Genomic DNA, 21,676 nt, shown 5'->3' with positions numbered 1-21,676 from the left:
TCCAATTTGCTAAATAACCGAAAATCGAAGTATAACCAAATTGAAAAATTGTCAGTATTAAAATTTGTTGTAATGTGTGTGTGTGTCTGTTGTATATATGTAATGCATGATGGAAATGAGCTATCCCAAATAAATAAGGAGTGTATTTTAAAAATTCTGGACAATTTTCATTAGTTATTAGCAAAATTATACCTCGATATATTAATTCTTCCGTTATTGGTGCAAATATATAATCTCTGAATGGATAAATAAATGGTGATTTTATATCTAAATATTGATCTTTAATTAATATTTGGAAAATTGATGATGAAAAAAGTATTAATATGAATTTTAAACTGAATCCAATGTAATTTAAATCTAGTAATAAGTCATCATTTTTAGTATAGCCAGGTATAAAACCAAATTTTTTAATATCTTCTAGTATGCTATCTTTATAAATCAATGGAATGAAAATTAAAAGTGCAAAACATAACTTGGTAACTCTTTGAAATCTGAAATGTATAACATCAATATTATTTCTATCTTTATTTAATAAATCTATTGGTTGTCTATAATATATTGCAAAAACATATGAAGATGCTACTAGTAATATCAATAATTCATTGAACATTTATTATTTTCGTTGGTTGAATTTGGTTGTATAATGGTTGTAGAGTTTCCATTTATGAGAATCGAAAACGTAATTATTTGAATCAACTAATAAATTTTAAAATCAGAATTGTTGTTTACTAAATTTATTTTTTGTGTTTCAAATTGTGAAATTAAAAGTAAGAGTTAATTTCAAATATGAAACATGCAATTTAAACAACTTCTGTTGTAGTAAAGAAGCCTAGTCGAAAAAAAAGAAGTAAAACATTGGGTTTTACTTATTGATTACAAACTAATTCTTTAGCAAGTCGTACTTCGAAGTTAGTACATATGTATATTTTTCCGCAAAAAATTGTACATTAAACCCAAATCAAAGTCCCTTTTGATTCCCTCTAGCATAATTCACTTTTATTTTGGCTATTTTGTATCAAATTTATCTTTTTTATTTGATGATTTACTCCAATATTTTTATTATAAATAAAAAAGGTACCAATTAAAACATGATTATTACTCATAAAGGGCGCTTAAAACTTTTTTTTTTTTTCAGTTAGTCTTTTGTGTAATATATTTGAAAAATTTATATTCTTATCGTTTTTACATGTTTTTTATGTTAATTTTTTCATTATTTACAACCAGTACAAAAACCAAATTCAAATCCACCAACAAAAGGGATAAAATCCTATTTCATATTGTAAAATGAGAATTAATAATCAATTAAAAAGACTATTCTCAACTACATCTGTACGAAGCAGAGGACAAAATTTAACTGAAAAAATTGTACAAAAATATGCACAAGATTTACCAAATGGTAAAAAAGTATATAGTGGAGATTATGTAACAATAAAACCAGCTCATTGTATGTCTCATGATAATTCATGGCCAGTAGCTACAAAATTTATGGGTTTAGGAGCTACAAAGGTAAAAGATAATAGACAAATTGTATGTACTTTAGATCATGATGTTCAAAATAAAAGTGAAAAAAATTTAACTAAATATTCAAATATTGAAAATTTTGCTAATGAACAAGGTATTGATTTTTATCCAGCTGGTAGAGGGATAGGTCATCAAATTATGATTGAAGAAGGTTATGCATTTCCTTTAAATTTAACTGTTGCTTCGGATTCTCATTCAAATACTTATGGAGGTATTGGTTCTTTAGGTACACCAATTGTTAGAACTGATGCTGCATCAATATGGGCTACTGGTCAAACTTGGTGGCAAATTCCACCCGTTGCTAAAGTTGAACTTGTTGGAGATTTACCAAGAGGAGTTACAGGTAAAGATATTATAGTTACATTATGTGGTATTTTCAATAAAGATGAAGTATTAAATCATGCTATTGAATTTGTTGGTTCTGGAGTTTCAAAATTAAGTATTGATTATAGATTAACTATTGCTAATATGACTACTGAATGGGGGGCATTAAGTGGATTATTTCCAATTGATGATAAATTAATTGAATTTTATCAAAATAGATTAAATAAAGTTGGTTCTTCACATCCAAGAATTAATACAAAAACAATAGAATCTTTAACAAAAAACAAAGAAATTGGAGATTCAGATGCAATATATGCTAAACATTTAACTATAGATTTATCTACTTTATCACCATACGTATCTGGTCCAAATTCAGTCAAAATTTCAAACCCACTTAGTAAATTATCTAATGAAAATATTCCAATTAATAAAGCATATTTAGTAAGTTGTACAAACTCAAGATTGTCAGATATTAAAGCAGCTGCTAATATCCTCAAGGGTCATAAAATCCATCCAAATGTTGAATTTTATGTAGCAGCAGCATCATCATTAGTTCAAAAAGATGCAGAAATAGATGGTGCTTGGCAAACAATATTGGATTCAGGAGCAAAACCATTACCTGCTGGTTGTGGACCATGTATTGGATTAGGTTCAGGATTATTAAAAGATGGAGAAGTTGGTATTAGCGCAACTAATAGAAATTTTAAAGGTAGAATGGGATCAAAAGATGCTTTAGCTTATTTAGCATCACCTGAAGTTGTTGCTGCTTCTGCTATTTTGGGGAAAATTGGATCACCTGAAGAAATTGAAGGTAAAATTCCAAAATCAGCTGAAGAAATTGTTAAAAATATTGAAATTCCGAAACAAGAACTTTCAAGTAATGAAGATTCAGGATCAGTTGAAATTTTACCTGGTTTCCCCACAGAAATCACTGGAGAATTATTATTATGTGATGCAGATAATATAAATACAGATGGAATTTATCCAGGTAAATATACTTATCAAGATGATATAACAAAACAACAAATGTCAGAAGTATGTATGGAAAATTATGATCCAAATTTCAAAAATATTTCAAAACCAAATGATATAATAATAAGTGGATATAATTTTGGTACTGGATCATCAAGAGAACAAGCAGCTACTTGTATATTAGCTCGTGGAATGAAATTAATAGTTGCAGGATCATTTGGTAATATTTTTAGTCGTAATTCTATAAATAATGCCTTGTTGACTTTAGAAATTCCTGAACTTATTGAAAAACTTAGAATTAAATTTGCAAATAATAACGAATTAACTATACGTACTGGTTGGATTTTAAAATGGGATGTAACTAAAGCTTTAGTTATTGTTGTTGATGAAAATGGAAAAGAAATACTTAAACAAAAAGTTGGTGAATTGGGGACTAATTTACAAGATATTATTGTTAAAGGTGGATTAGAAGGTTGGGTTAAATCTGAATTAACTAAATAGAAAGTATAAATAGTTATATTTAAGGATTTATTTAGATCAAAAATTAATATTTATTTATTCAAATTTTTTAAAGTATCTTGAATATTCTTATCTAAATTTACGAGATTTTTTAAAGTTACGATAAAGCTTATTTATTAAACATTGCTAACTGTTTTTTAATCATATATCAACTAACTCTTCGAATTAGCATTAAATCTTTAAATGTTTAACAAAATATTCTGTGAAACTTTAAAATGAGAGCAAACGTAGTAAACAAATTAAGGAATATATAAATTCATTAATCTTAATTCTGAGTAGTTTGAGTTAATTTGATTTAATTTGATCTAAAAATTGATCTACTACAATTGATCTACTACAACGCAACGTGCATTCAAAATTTAACACATGAAGCATAGATTAGATATAAATTTTAAATTTTAACTTCAGTTAAAATGTATTGTAATGTGTAAATGTAAAGCAACCTTATTTTTAAAACAATATAATTTAAGAGTACGTGATCTTTAATTTTTTAATCTTTGATTGTTTTGCAATCAGATCAGATCAATTGTTACTACTTAGTTAATTAAATCAGACATTTTTAATGAATTAGAAATTAATATACTTGTAATTGCTAATCATGAGAGATTTTCTCTGGGTCCAAAGTTTATGCACTCAACACATACTTGATAACCACGGATCAATTAACAAGATATTAATTTACAAAAAGTTAATTAAATAAATTGAATAAATAATAAAATTAAACTATAAAATCAAAACTTTTCATTCTTTTTTTTTTAAAAAAAAAATAAACAAACCATTGTATAAATAATGTATAATCAAAACCAGCTTAACAAAACAAAAACAAAATAAAAAAATAAAAATAAAAACTTAAAATATCCCACTTTATCCTCTTTTACATGAACTTCATATATCTCATAACTCTTTTAACTCCTACTTTCTATCATAAATAAATTAAATAACAAACTCAAATAAACAAATAAATTCAACTATTTTTTAATCTCACCAATCTACATTCATTTCATTCTCTCCATTAAATTGTTGATTTCCATAAACATAATAATTAATTTCATTATTCATTAATTTTTCTTCTAAAATATCAGTAATCATATTATATTCATCATCATTTCTTTTTTGTTCATCAATTACAAATTGATCAAATTTAAATTTATATTCCTTTTTTGGGTTAGTTTTAGGTAATTCAAAAAATTGACCCATTTTTTTCAAAGTAAAAGGTTGTGAATGAACATTACATAATGGTGGTTTTTCATGTATAACTGTATTTATTGAAGATACTGTTGTTGATCTTGTTAATGAACTCATTAAACTATTTGTTTCAAAATCAGAATTATATGGTGAGGTTGTTCTTGATAATTCTTCATTTGTTGTAGTTGTAGATAAATCATTTTGATTAGAAGAAATTGATGATTGTGAAGTTGGTGAATATACTTGATCATGATCATGATCTTCTTCTTCTTCTTCATATTCTTCATCATCTTCAAAATTTATATCTAAATCTGAATCTTCTTCTGTATCTAATTTATGAAAATCTTTATAATGAGCAAATTTTTTACTTCTTAAACTTTTGGTGGTGGTTGTTATTACTGGTTTAATGGAATCATTTGTTTTACATTTCTTAAGTGGTTCTATTGATTCTTCAATATTGATGAATTTTTCAAATTCTGATAGTATATTTGTTGAAGGAGTTGATACAGTTGTACTTATATTTGAAGAATCATAGCTTGATGGTGAAGATGTTGTTGTTATTGTTGCAAAATCTTGATCTTGAATCAATTGTTCTTCTTCTAATGTAACTGCTTCTTCTTCTATAACTTCATTAAAACATCTTTTGTGAACTTTTAAATCTGAATTATTTATAGAAGTAGCATTCATTAATTGAGTTAATTGATTTGTTGAATCTTGACATGTTGTTGAAGTTGATGAAGAAATGGTTTGATTATTTGTAGAATTTGAGGTAGATGTTGATGGATTTAAGACCAAGTTTTTCAAATGTTTATATTCATGAATAAGACATAATAAATTTGATTTTAAATAATTATTTTCTGAATCAATAATTGATAAATTTTGTAATAATGATGATACAGTTGATAAATCTGAATTTAAATCTTTTTTCAATTCTTTCGATATACATTTTGATATTGGGGATGTGATTGATTGTGGAGTTGTTGATTTCGACGTCGTTTGTTCTTGTTGTAATGTAGATGATTGTTGTGGTTGTAAATCTTGTTTTTTGCAATTCTTCTTCCTTTGTTGTTTATTTTCTTTACAATCTTTTAATTTTCTACCTGGTTTTGGTCTTGGTGGCAATACCCATTCTTTTGAAGTTTTAACTATAACTGGAGATGGTTGAATTGATTGTAAAATTGTCTGAGGTTGTTGTTGTGGTGGTTGTTGTATATGATTTGATACAGGTGATTGTAAATGTCTTTGTTGGTTTGACTTTAGTATTGATGAATCTACTTCAGTCATTTTTTTATGAATAATTATACGAATAAATTGTTTTTTTTATCTTTGTTTTAAACTAGAAATTAAATATCATTAGTATATTGTTCAATATTGATCATACAAAAATTGGAAATAATAAAATTTTTTTTAGTTTTGGTCAATTTTTGAGTTCCGTATAGATATGGAGTTTATATCTTGTATGACTGGATGAAAACGGATTAGATCTGTGAAAGTTCCTATTACTCTATAATTTAATTAATGATGGATGACAACTTTTTATATAATGAAAAGATATAATTAATTTTATATAGTTATTATAATTTTTATAATAAATTGAAATTGATCCTTGAAAGTTGCTGCAAAAAAATGTGTTGAAAATTTATTAAAATGAACGAAAAGAAAAAAAAAAAAAAACTCCGATGTAAATTGAACAAGGAAACAAAGTAGAAATTGAAATGAGATTATATTTAAATGAATTAATTAAAGTTCAATCTATATCCTTAATTGAAAGAATTGATAAAAATTTATTATGATCCAATTTTTTTTGTTGTTGTAAAAAAATAGAAACATACTTTTTTTTAATTTTCAAAAGAATAAAAATGTTGTTCTGTTTTTTTTTTTCAAGATTCTTTTTGTTTTTTTTTCTTAGTAGAATATTTTTATGAAATCTCTTGTTTTAAAAAAATTAATGTAACATAATATTGGAAATTATTATTATAATATATATATATATCTTATTGAAAATGAATAGTTTATAAAAATAAATTGATTAATGAAAATAGTTGTTGATGATTTCAATTGTTAAAATAAAAATATAAAATTTATAAAGAAAAATCAATTTAATTTTAAATTAGAAAAATAAATTTAATAAAATAAACAAAAATTAATTTAATAAGTAGTCAAAGTAATTAATATAGTCAAGTAACTACTAAAACTTATAATAATAATAATAAAGGAACTGAGATGGAATTGAATATTAATACTATTACTTATTAAAAGTTAATGGAATAATGAATTCAAAAAATGTCTGAAAAATTCGACTTCTTGTTCCGTTTTTTTACGTATTTGATGCACAGACAATTTTTTAAATCTCAACTTGTAATAATATTATAATATCATTACATGTAATATTAGAAATAAAGCAGGAAGCTAATAATATCCCAACTTTAGCTATACCACTAGTTACTAAGTATAACTTACTAGCTCTAGTTGTATTATAAGATCTATCATTTACACTAGTATTAATATACAAAGAATAACTTTGTAATTCAATAACTATATATAATAATAATAAATCCTTAACCATGAGAAATAATAAATTAAGTTGGTAGCAATTTGCAGACAGAAAAATATATTTTTAATTTAGATTATCCATTTTTATATAACCGATAGATTTCATAAGCAATTTTTTTTTAAAAGTACCTAACCATTTCCATTTAACACTAAACATTTATCTGAAATTACGAAAAAAATGTAAATACAAGGGATACCGTACGTTCCTTAGATGAAACTAGAAAGCGTTGTAATTTACTACTATTATCCATATTTTATCCGAATAGATTGAAAAGATTAAACTTTTTTAATACAGAAAAGAATGAATGTAAAGCATATGTGATGGATTAAGATCCTCCGTAATTTTGTGACAACTATAAAAAAAACGGATACTCATTGAAGTTATACTGAGAAGAAGAATCTATTTTTTATTTTTATTTTTTTAACCGAGTAAAAGAATCTTAAAATCCAATTTCTGTTTCATTTTTAAAACGATGATTTTATGTTTCGAAACGATAATTTTTTATTTTATCACAATCTATTTAAAACACAAAATTTAAATTGTTATAGTACGATGATATATTATTGATATTAATATCACAGTCTGTTAATAAAATTTATGTCAAAAATAGGTCAAACGGCACTAAATGGGTATATCCTACATTTTAACGGTTGAATTGTTTAAAATTGCTTCAGAAATTCTACACCCATAATCGACTAAATTATTTCACCCAATAACCAAATTCTTATAGTAAATTACATATACTCTGTAAAACCTAAGATGTAATAGATGTTCCTGATTATCTCATAATATCTTATTTAATTAATCAGATTACAAATTACAAATTTACAATTCGATTCTTCTCTTAAAAAAGTGTCTGAAATATTAATTCATCGGACAAAATTTATTTTAATTTTAATCAAAATTATGTAACATTAAATAATTCAACCTTCCAGCAATTTTACATCTTGAAGTTAAGTTTCGCTTAATTTACATATACTCACACATATTCACATTTAACATTCTACATTACAAGGATAAAGTAACAAACATATATTAAGGATATGAACTCATAAACTTTTTGGTCCTTATTCAAATCGTTTGACAAACTACAATATTTAATACTTGAAGTTTATAAACTATATTTAAAATACTTGATACTTGATATATAACCGCTAAATAATAATGTCAATAATTAAATTAAGCGCAGACTCTTTTTTTGCAATAACACAAAACTCCATAATTCAGAAATTTAATTGAATCATCTTTTTATAGAAAGAGAGTCAAAACACTAAAAATGTTTTTTGTTGTCGATGCTTTTTACTTAGTTATAATTTTACCCCGGAATTTCCCTTTCTAAGTAATTTTTTTTTCAAGTTTTGGAACCTTTCACAAAGTATTATTGAATCATTTGGAAGAACTTTTAGTTACAAAGCAAGCAATTGATATTCGTGTTTTTCAATTGTGTTTATAAACCCTTTTGATTTATGTTTTTGATTCTATTTAATTTATTCTATTCCTTAGTTTTTAATTTTACGTTTTAGATTTTTTGTTTGTTTTCCTCAGTTTTAAAAAACTTTATTTTTTATACAATTATAAAAAAATTAGGTCCTTGTCTTATGCCGATTTTTCCAATTAGTTATGTTTCAAAATAATCGTACCATTTTATTTTTAAGTCCCTTAAAAAATTATTGTATAAATCTGATTAAATAAACAGATTTTAAGCCAAGATTTTCTGAGATGGTTAATTAGAGTAGTAAATTATCAAGGGATTTCATCTAAATTATTCTATTATTTTTCATACTCTACGATTTATGATTCCACAACATTTCAAAATGCATTCTGTTTTTTATTTTTTTTAATTCTTAACTCTATATAATCATTGTTTCAATTATTGTTGAACAGGCATTGAGGTTGAAGGTTTTAAAATTGCTTCATCTATGTTATTAATTTTCCAAGCAGCAGTAATAGTTTTTGGTTTTGTTAAAAATGTTATACCAGCTTTACCATAAAAATTTAAATCACCTAAAAATGAACCTCTTGAACCAGTAAATGAAAACATTGGTAATGGTACAGGAATTGGTACATTAACACCAACTTGTCCAACATCAATTCTTTTAGTAAAATATTGTGCTGATCCTCCATTTGATGTAAAAATTGATACACCATTACCATATTTATTATCATTAATTAATTGAATAGCTTCATCTATAGTATCTACATTAACAATTGATAATACTGGTGCAAAAATTTCTTCATCATAAGCTCTTTGACCTGGTTTAACATTTGATAAAATTGTTGGTGCTAAGAAATTACCATTTGCAAATTTTGAATCTTTTGGTCTATAACCTCTACCATCTAATAATAATTCAGCTCCAGCTTTAACACTATTTTCAATAATTTCTTCTGCTTTAGTTAAACTTTCTGGATTAATTAATGGTCCTAAATCTGATGATTTATCAAATCCTGATCCTGTAATTAATTGACTTGCATCTTTAACTATATCTTGAATCCATTCTTTTGTTTTACCAACAGTAACTAAAACTGAAATAGCCATACATCTTTGACCAGCAGCACCAAAAGCAGCACCATTTAATGCATTAATAAATTGTTGTTTTGGAGCATCAGGTAATACAACTAAATGATTTTTAGCACCTAAATTAGCTTGAACTCTTTTACCTAAAGCAGAACCTTTTTCATAAATATATTTTCCAGCTTTATCACCACCAACAAAAGTCAAAGCTTTAATTCTTGGATCTTCAATTAATTTATTTACAGTTGCATGTTTACCATGAACAATATTTAAAACTCCAGGTGGTACACCTGCTTTTGCAGCTAATTCACAAATAATCATAGCAGCTCCAGGAACTCTTTCTGATGGTTTTATAACTGCTGTATTACCAGTAACTAAAATTAAAGGTAATGACCATAAAGGAACCATTGCTGGGAAATTAAAAGGACATATAGAAGCAACAACTCCTAAAGGTTCTCTAATCATTTTAGTTTCCATATCAGTAGAAACTTCTAATGATTCCCCCTTTAAATCATTTGTAACATTACAAGCAGCTTCAGCAACTTGTAAACCTCTTGTAACATCACCTTGAGCATCAACAAAAGTTTTACCTTGTTCTAATACAATAACATTTGCAATTCTATCCATATTTTCTCTTAATAAAGCAGCAAATTTAAAAGCAATACCTTGTCTTTTAATAATACTTGTATCTCTCCAATTTGGAAATGCTTTATGAGCACTTTCTATAGCTTCTTCTAATTCTGATTCAGTTGATTGAGGAACTTTTGAAACTACATTATTTGTTGCAGGATCATGAATATTAAACCATTCTTCTGATTCTGATTTTATAAATTCATTATTCAAAAAAGATGGAGTTAAATATGGTTCATCTGATTCAGTTGTATGTTGAGTTGGATATGATGTTAATGTTGATGATAATGATATAACAGTTTTATATCTTAATTGTTGTAAAACAACAAATGATTTTGAAACATTTAATGTTTGTCTTGATTTAATAATTCTTGATAACATTTTTGATCAATAAAAAATTAAATTAAAACTATTAGAATTGAAATAATTGATGATCTGTCTGAAAAAAAAAAAAAAAAGTTGATGATAAATTCAAAGGTTAATTTATACAATATTGTTTAAATTAAATTTAAATTCTAAAATTAAAGTGTGAAAAATTAGGATTTCGACATCCGTACACAAAATCCTGTATATAAACTATATAGATAACCTTGAATTATGTGGGGAATATTTTTTCCTTGGATAAATAAAATTATTTTATTTGTACTAACGAATTTAATAATGATAGAGTAGAAAAAACTTATACGCTAAACATTCTAATCACATACTCCCATTTTAAACCGATAAATTAAAAATGATATATCAAGTAAGTAAATGACACGTTTGACTGTTATAAATTCTTATTTTCCCAGATCGAAGAAAATATTTCAAAATATGATACGTTTCGATCGTATGGCCAATTTACACAATTAGATCTGTTTTAACTTTTAACGTTTAACTCGGTATAAAAATTTATAGACTTAAGATTTATTTAGTTTTAAACCTATAGCAGAAATAAAGTTTACAATGTAACAACGTTTATTAAATGGTTTTATTCTCCCATCGTTTCTGTAAAATAGTTATTCAAGTTGGAACTCAAAAACCATCCGGACGCCATTTTCCTTGCTTTTTAAATTTTAATTCTTCTTGACTTAGGAAAACAAATTCCTAAATGCAATTCAGATAAATGTCAATGTTTCATATTTTTCAACCGCTCGGTTTCAAAAAAATGTCAGTGCTACCAATTTTGAGGAATTGATTTCTATATCATACGCGCGTCTGATTATATAAATATGATTATAATCATCTAACTGTCAGGTATTTTGATAAAATGTACAAGATATTCTTCTTGCCAAACTATTGTGACCAAAATTATCATGAATAAGCATAGAATGTTTAGTCAGTAGTAGATAAAGCTTTATCAGATGGATTTTCTACTCTTTGATCCGATTTCTTAAACCTGGTAATAGCTCAAGATTCATATAAAATCATGTATTAGTTACAAAGACTAAGAATCTTTACATCGAACAGATATAATATGATTACTCGATTGTTAGATGTGATTCGTGGTGCTATTGACCAATTTTACCACTTTTCTTGATCTTCACTCGTATCCATTGTTACATTTGTTAATTCATAACCTTATTATTTAAATTTGGTTTCAATTAATTTATGCATCAATATTAAGTTTTAAAATTAGTTGCGTTGCGCAAATTTGATTCAAATTCTAATTTAGAACTGATGCAAGATTAAACAATTGATAAAGTTATAAAAGTCAATATATGTATGAGATTCAATTTTCGAGTGCTAGGAATTGTAAATATTCTAAGTTCAATCATTTATATAAACTGTCTACCAATCATCTCCTTATAATTATTAATTATGGTTGTAATTAAGTTGAAATAATAATTTATTATTTATTTTATTTTTTAATTTTTTTAGTTTAAGTTTGAGGCAAAGTTTTAATTTTAAAGTTTATTTTTTCTAGATCTAATGACAAATTCTTTTACCACAGATCTATAAGAAGGTATTACAAGGCTTAATCAACTCTTGTATATTAGGGATTATATGATCAGAGGGCCACAGTTGAATGTTGATTCCTATTTATTTGATTAATTAGTAAGTTTATTTAAACTTGATTTTACCCTTTCAATTAGATCTCGCTAAGTAAATGAAATCTTAATCTACATATAAATAAATTATAACTCGCGAGATCATTAACCTAAAATAAATTTTGATTTTATAATTATTCAAAAATATTTACCATTAACTCAAATTATAATTATTTATTATATAATCAAATTACACTAATAAAAACACGAATATATATCCATAGTTCATCGGGCAAAATAATAAAATTCTAATATTTTGTTTGTTTTTTTGTTACTTTTTAAATTGTTTATTATTATGTTCTAATCAATTATTATATTCAAAAATTTTCAGATCATTCAAACCAACATTTGTATATTATTTCATTCCAATTATTGTTATATGATAATCAATTTATGGAAAAACTAGTATATTAGTCATTGATATCGATTCATTTATCTACTTAAATTATACCACTCACTTATAGAAATTTTTGCATTATCATACCCTCTCTCAACATGTCATCAAATTATAGATCACAACAATCATTATCATCAAAAATACTACTGAAAAAGAGATTTTATAAAAAACCATTACTTCTATTTTTCATAATCAATACAGTATATCTTTTAACTTATTATTCAGTATTTAAAAAAGTTCCTTCTACTGAATTATTTAGACATATTACGATAGATGATCGAACTACATTACCACAATTATCAACTTCTAATATAAACTATACTCAAGAACTCGAGTATTTATTGACTAACATACAATCACCTAAACATACAACCGTTTTAGATAAATCATTTACAGATATTGAAAATTTATTAAATTCAGATTTAATGTATCAAGATGATAGATTAACTTTTTCGGTAGTTTTGGATCATATATATAATAATGAAAATAATGAATTGCCAAATAGTATCCCATTTGACTGGTCAGATTGGGTTGATTTATCATATTTAAATAATCAATTAGCTAAACCAATGGAAAAAAGAATTAAATGTCAAGATTTAATCCCACATATGAATTTAAGAAAGAATAGAAATAAAGCAGAAGCTGAAAGAAATCATTTATTTTTTGGGTGTATAAATACTGAAGAACTAAATAATGAACAACTTGATGAATTTGGTTATACTAAAAATCAATTACCTGGATTTATACAGTTAAAGCATACTTCTTTTACTACAAGTGAATATATTAGAAATTTACAAGGTAAAAGTTATCTTTTGACTAATCAACCATTACCTTATAAAGTTATATTTTTAAATGATAAAGGTAATGATTTAGTTCTAGATGTTCATAAGGGTAAAATAAAAGATTATTTGCCAAATTTTAAATATTCGAAATTTGATATACTACAACAATTTAATAAGAATATAATAGTAGATGAAAGCTTCAAATATAGTCCATTACCAACTGTAAATATACCTCAAGAATCATTCATATACAATAGACAAATATTATCTAAAAAATTAAATGAGTTAAATGCCATACCAGTTGAAAATTTAACAATATTACAAAAATCATATTTAGAATCAATAAGATTAACTTTAAGAGTAAAACCTGCAACTAACCCAGAAACTCCATATTTTAAAGAATCAACATTGAGATTGAATGAAGAAAATCATGATGGTGGTTGGCATTATGATTGGAGATTTTTCAATGGTAAATTAACTGATCCAAAAAGAAGTTCTATCATTTTAGAAAGATTATTAAGAAATTGGTTTAGATTTAGTCAGAAGCATGAATTAACAAGTTGGATAGCTCATGGTCCTCTTTTATCTTGGTATTGGAACGGTGGTATTTTCCCATTTGATAATGATTTAGATGTACAAATGCCTATCCAACATTTAATGAAATTAGGTGAATTTTATAATCAAACTCTTGTGGTTGAAGATTTAAATGAAGGTACTGGGAAATACCTTATTGAAGTGGGTACATTTGTACATAATAGAAATATTTCAAAAAGAGGTAATCATATTGATGCAAGATTTATTGATATTGATACTGGTATTTATATTGATATTACTGGTATCAGTACAAGTGCTGCAAAACCTCCTATATCAAGTTATCAAAATGTAAATGATGATATTGATGAAGGTCCATTGTTGACAAAGGACAACCCAACATTCAATGATAGAAGAGTTCATTATTATCATTTAAATCATTTATCACCACTAAAATTATCAATGTTAAATGGAGTTCCATGTTATTTACCTAATTTAATAATCAAAAGATTGAAATATGAGTATCCAGATGGAGCATTAACTAAAATAGAATATAATGATTGGTGGTTTGTTAAAAACTTACAATCTTGGATCCACAAAGATTTATTATTACCAATATTAGATGCAAATAATTACTTGGAAAAAGGTAAACACGAAAATAAAATCAATAAACAAAAATTTCAAGAATTATTAAATAATATAACAGATGAAGAAATTTATAATTTATTAACTAAAAATCAAGAAATTTTAATATCATACTATTTATCTCAATCAAATTCTAATTTTCATAATGAAGAAATAAAACATATTATAAAAATAGATCCAACAAAGAATATAAATGTAAATGATTTACCAAGTGGTAAAATTTTAGATAATTTTGAAGCTTTTAAAAATGAAGAATATCTTAATTTAGTTAGGGATAATGTCAAATTAAATCAACCTATTAGAGAATCATTGTTTGAATTTGAAAAAATTAACGGTGGGATAGACGAATATTATAGAAAAGCGTTTTTAAATTTAGATGTCATTGAAGTTAAATAGATTTATTCAGCATTGTGTATTTACTTTTTTTTTTCATAAATATATATTTAAATTTCACTTAGATCTTGAGATCTTGGGTTAAGAATTTGTTGCATATTTAATGTTAGAGCATATCAATTAAATTATTTTTTTGTGTTTCAATACTTTATTACCACTTTATTATTTATTTTATTTTATTTTTTATTTTTTTAGCTGCAAATTTATTTTAACCACTTACCAAAACAAACCAAAATCAAATTATCTTGCAATGTTAGACCACTCAAACAGTCTCATTGGGTCAGATAATCCAACAACAGAAGTCCCAGCTCCATCAACAGCAAAGCATCATCACCAACACCATCACAATCCTCAAAATCAACAAATATTAAGTATAAAAAACCTATTTGATATTGAATCAACTCCTATATCTTCAGAATCAATTATATCAACAAGTGAATCTAATTCAGTACAAAATTTACAATTTGAAAATGAGCAAAATTCAATTGAATTTATTGCTAATGCTAATGATTTAACTTCTCCAAATTTTAATGAAAGTAATACTTCTTCTGAACAAGTTTCTGAATCACCTGTTATTACCAAAATTAATAATACAAATCATAAGAATAGAAAACCTAAACTTGAAAAAGAAGTCGTTTTAGAAGTTTATCAAAAAATAAGTAGAAACAACAGTACTGAATCACATCACCACTTAATTGAATCACAACCAAATGCTTTAAAATCCCTTACTAATTCACCAACTTTAAATTTTAATTTTGAATTTGATAATAATTGGAGTTTAGAAGATTTATTAAAAATTGAGGATTCTTTTTATAATGATTTGAATCAAACTACTAGTGGTACATTATCATCTGAATCAAAAATTGAAGAAATAAATACTACAATTACTAAAGAATCTGGATTAGTTGGTAAAGAAATAATTAATGAACCAATTGAAATTTCAAGTGATGAACCAAGTTTTGAAAATTTTGAAGATTGTTATAATTCATCAATTATAGAAAGTTTTAAAGAATTATCAATTTTAGAAAAATTTAAAAATGTATTTAAGAATAATTCTTCATCAGTTTTTAAAAAAATAAGTAATTCCACAAATGGACATTTGAATCAATCACTTTTAGAATTGTTTAATAGATCTACTACTTTTGAGGATACTAATCAAAATTTACCGGTAGCAGCTTGTAATGAAAATTTATCAGTTCAAAATAATATTGATGATGAAGTTCCTAAAATTAAATTTCAAGAATATGTATTTTTAGATTCTGATGAAAAAGATCATGGACAAATTCAAACAATTTTAGATCCATCTATTTCAAATGATAGAAAAACAGTTACTACCACTACATCTAGTGGTTCAACTATAAGATCAATCAAAAGACAATCACAAAAGCATCAACAACCAAAACGTAAAAAATCATTCTTACATTTAATTTCATCATCAACTATATATACTACTAATCCAAGTACTAATACCACGATTATTAAATCAATTTTAAAAAATAAAACTAATGAAAATTATAATGTAGAAATTAGAGAATGTTTAAAACAGGAGTCTATTCAATTTGATGAATTTTGGCACAATTTTGAGATGAATGAACAATCTAAAAATAATAATTATAATGAAGATGTTTTAAATCAATTAAGATTGGAACAAGTTAGAAAATATTATTGTGAACATTAAATTCTGAAAGGTTGGTGTTGGTCTTATTTTTTTATAGTTTTTTGTTTCATATACGTCCTTTCACATTTCTTACTTCTTCTAATTTTTGTGTTGTTTACATTATGGAATTACCACTTAAGAAAAAGTTTGTTGCATATATTTACTACAAATTGTTTGATATTGCATTATCTCTCATAACCTACACACTTATCTTATCTTTTAAACCTAGCTTATTGAATTTTCATAAAGGGATAATCTGGGACAGTACCAAAATTATCGTATTTTCCAATAACTCTTAATTTAATTTCTTGATCTTCTTGTAAGCTACAATATTTTTTGTTTCTTTTTAGTGTACCAAAATATATAAAACTTATTTTTAAACTATCATCAAAACATATACTCCATACATTTGAATCTTTATAATGCAACTCATCTTTACGTATTGTAAAACTTGTAGATAAATTACCACGAGGACATGCTTTTAATCTGTTTGTTTTAGAATCAACTCTAATAAATTTCATACTATCATCCATTAATTTATTTAATCTGAATGATCCATTAATTAATATTGAACCTTCTATGAAGGAGTTTGTTGTTTTATTGTCAACTTCGCAATCATCTGTGATGAAAATTAAAGTATCTCTTTGATATATTTTTTGAATCTCCGAATTTGATAATGATGTTTCTCTATTTTCTTCATAATTGGGATCATAAACTACTAATAAAAACGGTTCTGATTGTGGTTGAAAGAAAAATGATAATGTATAATTGATAAGTAGTAGAATAGTAAAAAATCTTGAAGACATGGTAATTGACTTGTTGACTAATTTTTGAGTGAAAAAAGTGTGTTGCCTAAATATTTTTCAATTGATATGCTATACATTTAATTTATTTTTCCAAAATTAATTTGCAGCAATATGTAACAGAACTCACCATCACACTATATATTTAAGCACACTTTGAACTGAGACGGTATTAAATTGGTTTCTAAATGTAGCACGATAAGGTAACATCAATTGAAATCATCTCTTAAATACAGTGTTAGGCTTGAAGTATACCGTTTTGGAATTTTATTGATTATGAATGTTCAAACCTGTTTAAAAAAGAATTGGCATTTAGTATCAAACTGTTCTCTTTTGTCATTCGAGTAATCTTGCTGCATTCATCGAAAATCAAAAAGTCACAGGTGATCATTAACGAAATAGCTATTCCTTTAAATGATCTTTAAATGAGTTTTTAAAAAATTTATGTTCTTGTCCATCTTATTATTCATTATTAACTCATTTAAACCAGTTAATTTAATTTTTTCTCTCAGTTTTGAACAAAGTAAATTTATGAGTATCACTTTATGAGACTGGCTCGAATCAAAGTTTAGAAATACGGATTCCTGTTTACAAAACCAAACCGACTTTCATTTTATCTTGTATTTTTAATTCTTTTGGAAATTTTCAAAGGTTCAGTTCTTTGAATTTAGCTTTTAGATAATTTTGAAGTAAATTATGGAGGTTGAATATTTTGGGTCATTGTTGTTCAAAATCGTTGGTTTTACAAAGACTAAAAGATTATTTTTTAATGTTAATCGTATCAATCAAATTCTTTCGATGATACGGTTTAATATTGAAAATTGAAAATCAGCGTCTACTAATATAAGAATTATCAAAGCATATTTAAAAATGTGAATTTTCCTCTTATTTCAGCTAGTTTAAAGTTTAAATGAGAATCTTCGAAATTCGTTATTATACTAATTATGAAATTTAGAGGTTAAATTAGAAATGGCTATGTTATAAAATGACCATCATTTTTTAAGTCAACTTCAAAGATTATAATAATTTACGAGATCAAAAATGGTTTGGTAGCATTGTTATAATTTAATTGCAAACCTGTATATTAAAATTAGATTTAAAATTAGTTGTACGTTTTATCAAGGAGAATTTATTAAACTTGTTATATTTAAGTTTACAACTAAATTATCACATTTGAATCAATAATAGAATTCATCATATATATTCCATAATCAAATAGATATTAGTAGCTATTATGTCATTCAACTTTTCAAATTTAACAAAAGACATTAAGTCATTTGGTGATAAATTAAGTACAGAATTTAATAAGGAAGTTGTACCATTAGCTCAAAGAACTTCAAGATTAATGCAAGAAAGAATGGGAAAAATTAATCAAGATGAAATATCTCAATTACCTAGTGAATATATTGAATTAGCTACAAAATGTAATAATATTGAAAAATTATATAAAAATGTTTTAAAAATAACTTCCAACTACGAGTCTGAATCTTATGATTATCCAACAAATTTACAAGAATCTTTTTCTGAAATTAGTTCAAATATTACTACAAGATTTAATAATTTAAGTAAAGCTACCACTACAGCTGAAGCTCAAGCTGCTTTAATTAATTCAAACTCTGAAATTGCAAAACAACCAAAAACTTTATATCATGCATTAAGTAGAGCATCAAATGCAAGTATATTAACCAACAAGACAGATATTTCATCAGAAGCTAATGATCCATTAATTAAAGGATTAGATTTATATTCATCAAATTTAAACAAGATTGCAAATGCAAGATTAGGACAAGATCAATTAATTAAATCAAAATTTAATAAACCTTTAACAACAACATTAAGATCATTAATTTCTCAATCAAATAATATTCAAAAAAAAGTTGAAGAAAAAAGAATTGATTATGATTTAAGTAGATATAATTTAACTAATTGTAATAATCCAACAAAAGAATCAAAATTAAGAGTTGATATGGAAAATGCAGAAGATGAATTTGCAAATACTGTTGAAGATGCTATTAATATTATGCAAAATGTTATTGAAAATGCTAAACCTTTACAGGAATTTTTAGAGTTAATAAAGGCTCAATTAGCTTATCATAAATTAGCTTCTGAGATTTTAGGTGGTATGGTTGGAGAATTTGATAATTTGATTGAAGAACAAAATAAATTGAATATGGGGTCAAAAAATGCAAATAGTAGAGAAAGTGGAGAATTTGATATTTAAATATTAAAAGTGATTGTCTATTATTGAAGTATTATTGTAACTGGGTATAAGTTTTTTTTCGTTTTATATAAATAGCTTTTTGAATCTAACTTTGTACTCTTAATGCTTCTAATCTAGAATCAACTGCTGACTCATGATCATAAAATTGATTACCTTCTAATAATTTCGCATGTATGGACTGTAATGCTCTTATAGTGTCTTTTTCATTTATAACTGCACTTATATTAATTTCATTAGCTCCTTGACTTATCATCTCTATATTAATTCTTTCATCAGCTAATACTTTAAACATATTACCTGCAATACCTATAAAATTTACCATTTGTTTTCCCACCAATGAAACAATTGTCATCTTTTTAGTAACGTCAACTGTTCCCATTTTAGATAATTCTGTTAATGCATGTTTTAATTGTAGTTCTTGATCTGGTTGAACCAGTAATGCCATTGATACATGAACTTCTGAGGTTGATATTAAATCAACCACTAATTTATATTTATCCAAAGTTGTGAAAATATGAGCCAAAAACCCATGACTCAAGGTTTTCTTGTTTGAATGTATGTTAATAACTACTATATCTTGTTTTGCAGTAATAGCAGTAGCCGATCTTTTTTTATGTGAAGTTATATAACTTATTGGTAATGTTTCATAAGCTGCTGGTGGATGTGGTGGTGTATCTTCTCCTCTTCTTGCTATATTATCAGGATATATAATAGTACCTTTACCTTGAGGATTTTCAACATTTTTAATTCTTATTGGAATCTTGGCTTTTATAACTTGTTCCATTGTAAATGGATGAATAACTTCACTACCGTAATAGGTTAATTCTGCTGCTTCTTCTGGAGTAACACTATCTAGTAATCTTGCATTTGGAACTTTTCTTGGATCAGCTGTAAATATACCATCAACTTCTTTCCAAATCTGTAATTCATCAGCTCCCATTCCAACTGCAGCTAATGCAGCACATAAATCAGTATAACCTCTACCAACTCCATTTAACAATCCACCAGGTACAACACCAAAATATCCAGTAATTACGGGTATTATAGTATCATCTCCTTGAGTAGCTTCTTGGATTCTACTTCCAATTTCTCTTGATAAAAATTTATAAAATGAATCATCAAATCCATTATTAAAATCATAACTTATTGGAATTAAATCTGATAAATCTATATAAACTGCGTTAAGTTCATGATCTTTCATTAATGATGTCATATATATACAAGATAATTTTTCACCAATTGACATTATTGAATCTAGTGATCTTGGACTTATTTCCCCAATAATTTGACAAGCATGTAATAATTCTTTTCCGTGCTTCATTTCATTTTTGATATCTTCCACTAATTGCTTCCTTATAACGTCAGACTTTATTTTTGAACCACAATTTTTGATATGATCTTCTTCTATAACATCCAATAGTGAATTGAAATCTGAATTATCTGAAGCTAAATCCGCCAGTCGAATTAATCTTGAGGTTGTACCTTCACTCTTGGTATTTGATGATCTTGCAGAACATACAACAGCTACTCTATTCAGTTTTTGAAATTCTTTAACTATATTATCAACTATTTCTTCTGAAAATTTACCAACTGATGTACCTCCAAATTTTTGTATAACCCATCCTTTTTGATCCGCTGATGATATTGTTGATTTTAAGTCTAGTACTGAGTTGAAAGTACTAGATAGACTAGCTGATTGTGACATTTGCGGTAGGACTACTTATGTATGTAGTTAAAAGTGATTCAAGTATTGTTATTTAGTTTGAACGTTTATTGAAAAATTTCACGTTATATTTAAAGCTTTGAGTCTAAATTTAAAAAGTGAGTCAAATTGAAAAATTTCTTTTCTTTGTGTTATTCGGTACAGAATTAGCACAAAAGAACGATAACGGCCCAGGTCGATTTGGTAGCTTTTTAGAACGGGTTACATCAAGCTGTGCGGCTTTGTTGTTTTGATCTATATCATCAGATGATTTTTATGAATTGATTTAATAATTTTT

At 25.5% G+C, this 21,676-nt stretch overlaps 8 protein-coding genes across 8 annotated transcripts; 4 read left to right on the top strand and 4 right to left on the bottom strand. All coding sequences in view use genetic code 12, as the record gives it.

The window, feature by feature from the left end:
- Window positions 1-1,284: 1,284 nt before the first annotated feature.
- Window positions 1,285-3,318, top strand: LYS4 (homoaconitate hydratase; the record flags this gene model as incomplete). Its single annotated transcript, XM_051761899.1, has 1 exon — window positions 1,285-3,318. The coding sequence occupies one exon, from the start codon at window positions 1,285-1,287 to the stop codon at window positions 3,316-3,318; it is 2,034 nt and encodes a 677-aa protein (XP_051621058.1).
- Window positions 3,319-4,317: 999 nt separating this feature from the next.
- On the bottom strand, window positions 4,318-5,805 carry HAP41 (Hap41p; the record flags this gene model as incomplete). Its single annotated transcript, XM_051761897.1, has 1 exon — window positions 4,318-5,805. The coding sequence occupies one exon, from the start codon at window positions 5,803-5,805 to the stop codon at window positions 4,318-4,320; it is 1,488 nt and encodes a 495-aa protein (XP_051621057.1).
- Window positions 5,806-8,945: 3,140 nt separating this feature from the next.
- ALD6 (Ald6p) lies at window positions 8,946-10,598 on the bottom strand (the record flags this gene model as incomplete). The annotated part of the gene is made up of 1 exon (XM_051761896.1): window positions 8,946-10,598. One exon carries the CDS (start codon window positions 10,596-10,598, stop codon window positions 8,946-8,948), a length of 1,653 nt encoding a protein of 550 aa, XP_051621056.1.
- Window positions 10,599-12,742: 2,144 nt separating this feature from the next.
- Window positions 12,743-14,998, top strand: KGF54_001517 (uncharacterized protein; the record flags this gene model as incomplete). Its single annotated transcript, XM_051761895.1, has 1 exon — window positions 12,743-14,998. The coding sequence occupies one exon, from the start codon at window positions 12,743-12,745 to the stop codon at window positions 14,996-14,998; it is 2,256 nt and encodes a 751-aa protein (XP_051621055.1).
- Window positions 14,999-15,245: 247 nt separating this feature from the next.
- On the top strand, window positions 15,246-16,673 carry KGF54_001516 (uncharacterized protein; the record flags this gene model as incomplete). Its single annotated transcript, XM_051761894.1, has 1 exon — window positions 15,246-16,673. The coding sequence occupies one exon, from the start codon at window positions 15,246-15,248 to the stop codon at window positions 16,671-16,673; it is 1,428 nt and encodes a 475-aa protein (XP_051621054.1).
- A 209-nt stretch (window positions 16,674-16,882) lies between these two features.
- KGF54_001515 (uncharacterized protein) lies at window positions 16,883-17,458 on the bottom strand (the record flags this gene model as incomplete). The annotated part of the gene is made up of 1 exon (XM_051761893.1): window positions 16,883-17,458. The coding sequence occupies one exon, from the start codon at window positions 17,456-17,458 to the stop codon at window positions 16,883-16,885; it is 576 nt and encodes a 191-aa protein (XP_051621053.1).
- Window positions 17,459-18,689: 1,231 nt separating this feature from the next.
- Window positions 18,690-19,676, top strand: GVP36 (Gvp36p; the record flags this gene model as incomplete). Its single annotated transcript, XM_051761892.1, has 1 exon — window positions 18,690-19,676. The coding sequence occupies one exon, from the start codon at window positions 18,690-18,692 to the stop codon at window positions 19,674-19,676; it is 987 nt and encodes a 328-aa protein (XP_051621052.1).
- Window positions 19,677-19,761: 85 nt separating this feature from the next.
- On the bottom strand, window positions 19,762-21,381 carry HOM3 (aspartate kinase; the record flags this gene model as incomplete). The annotated part of the gene is made up of 1 exon (XM_051761891.1): window positions 19,762-21,381. One exon carries the CDS (start codon window positions 21,379-21,381, stop codon window positions 19,762-19,764), a length of 1,620 nt encoding a protein of 539 aa, XP_051621051.1.
- Window positions 21,382-21,676: the final 295 nt, after the last annotated feature.

This window comes from Candida jiufengensis (genome assembly GCF_024610255.1).
Source record: "Candida jiufengensis strain CBS 10846 chromosome Unknown scaffold5, whole genome shotgun sequence".
Lineage (NCBI taxonomy): Eukaryota > Fungi > Ascomycota > Pichiomycetes > Serinales > Debaryomycetaceae > Lodderomyces > Lodderomyces jiufengensis.
This window is presented reverse-complemented; position numbering and strand designations above follow the sequence as displayed.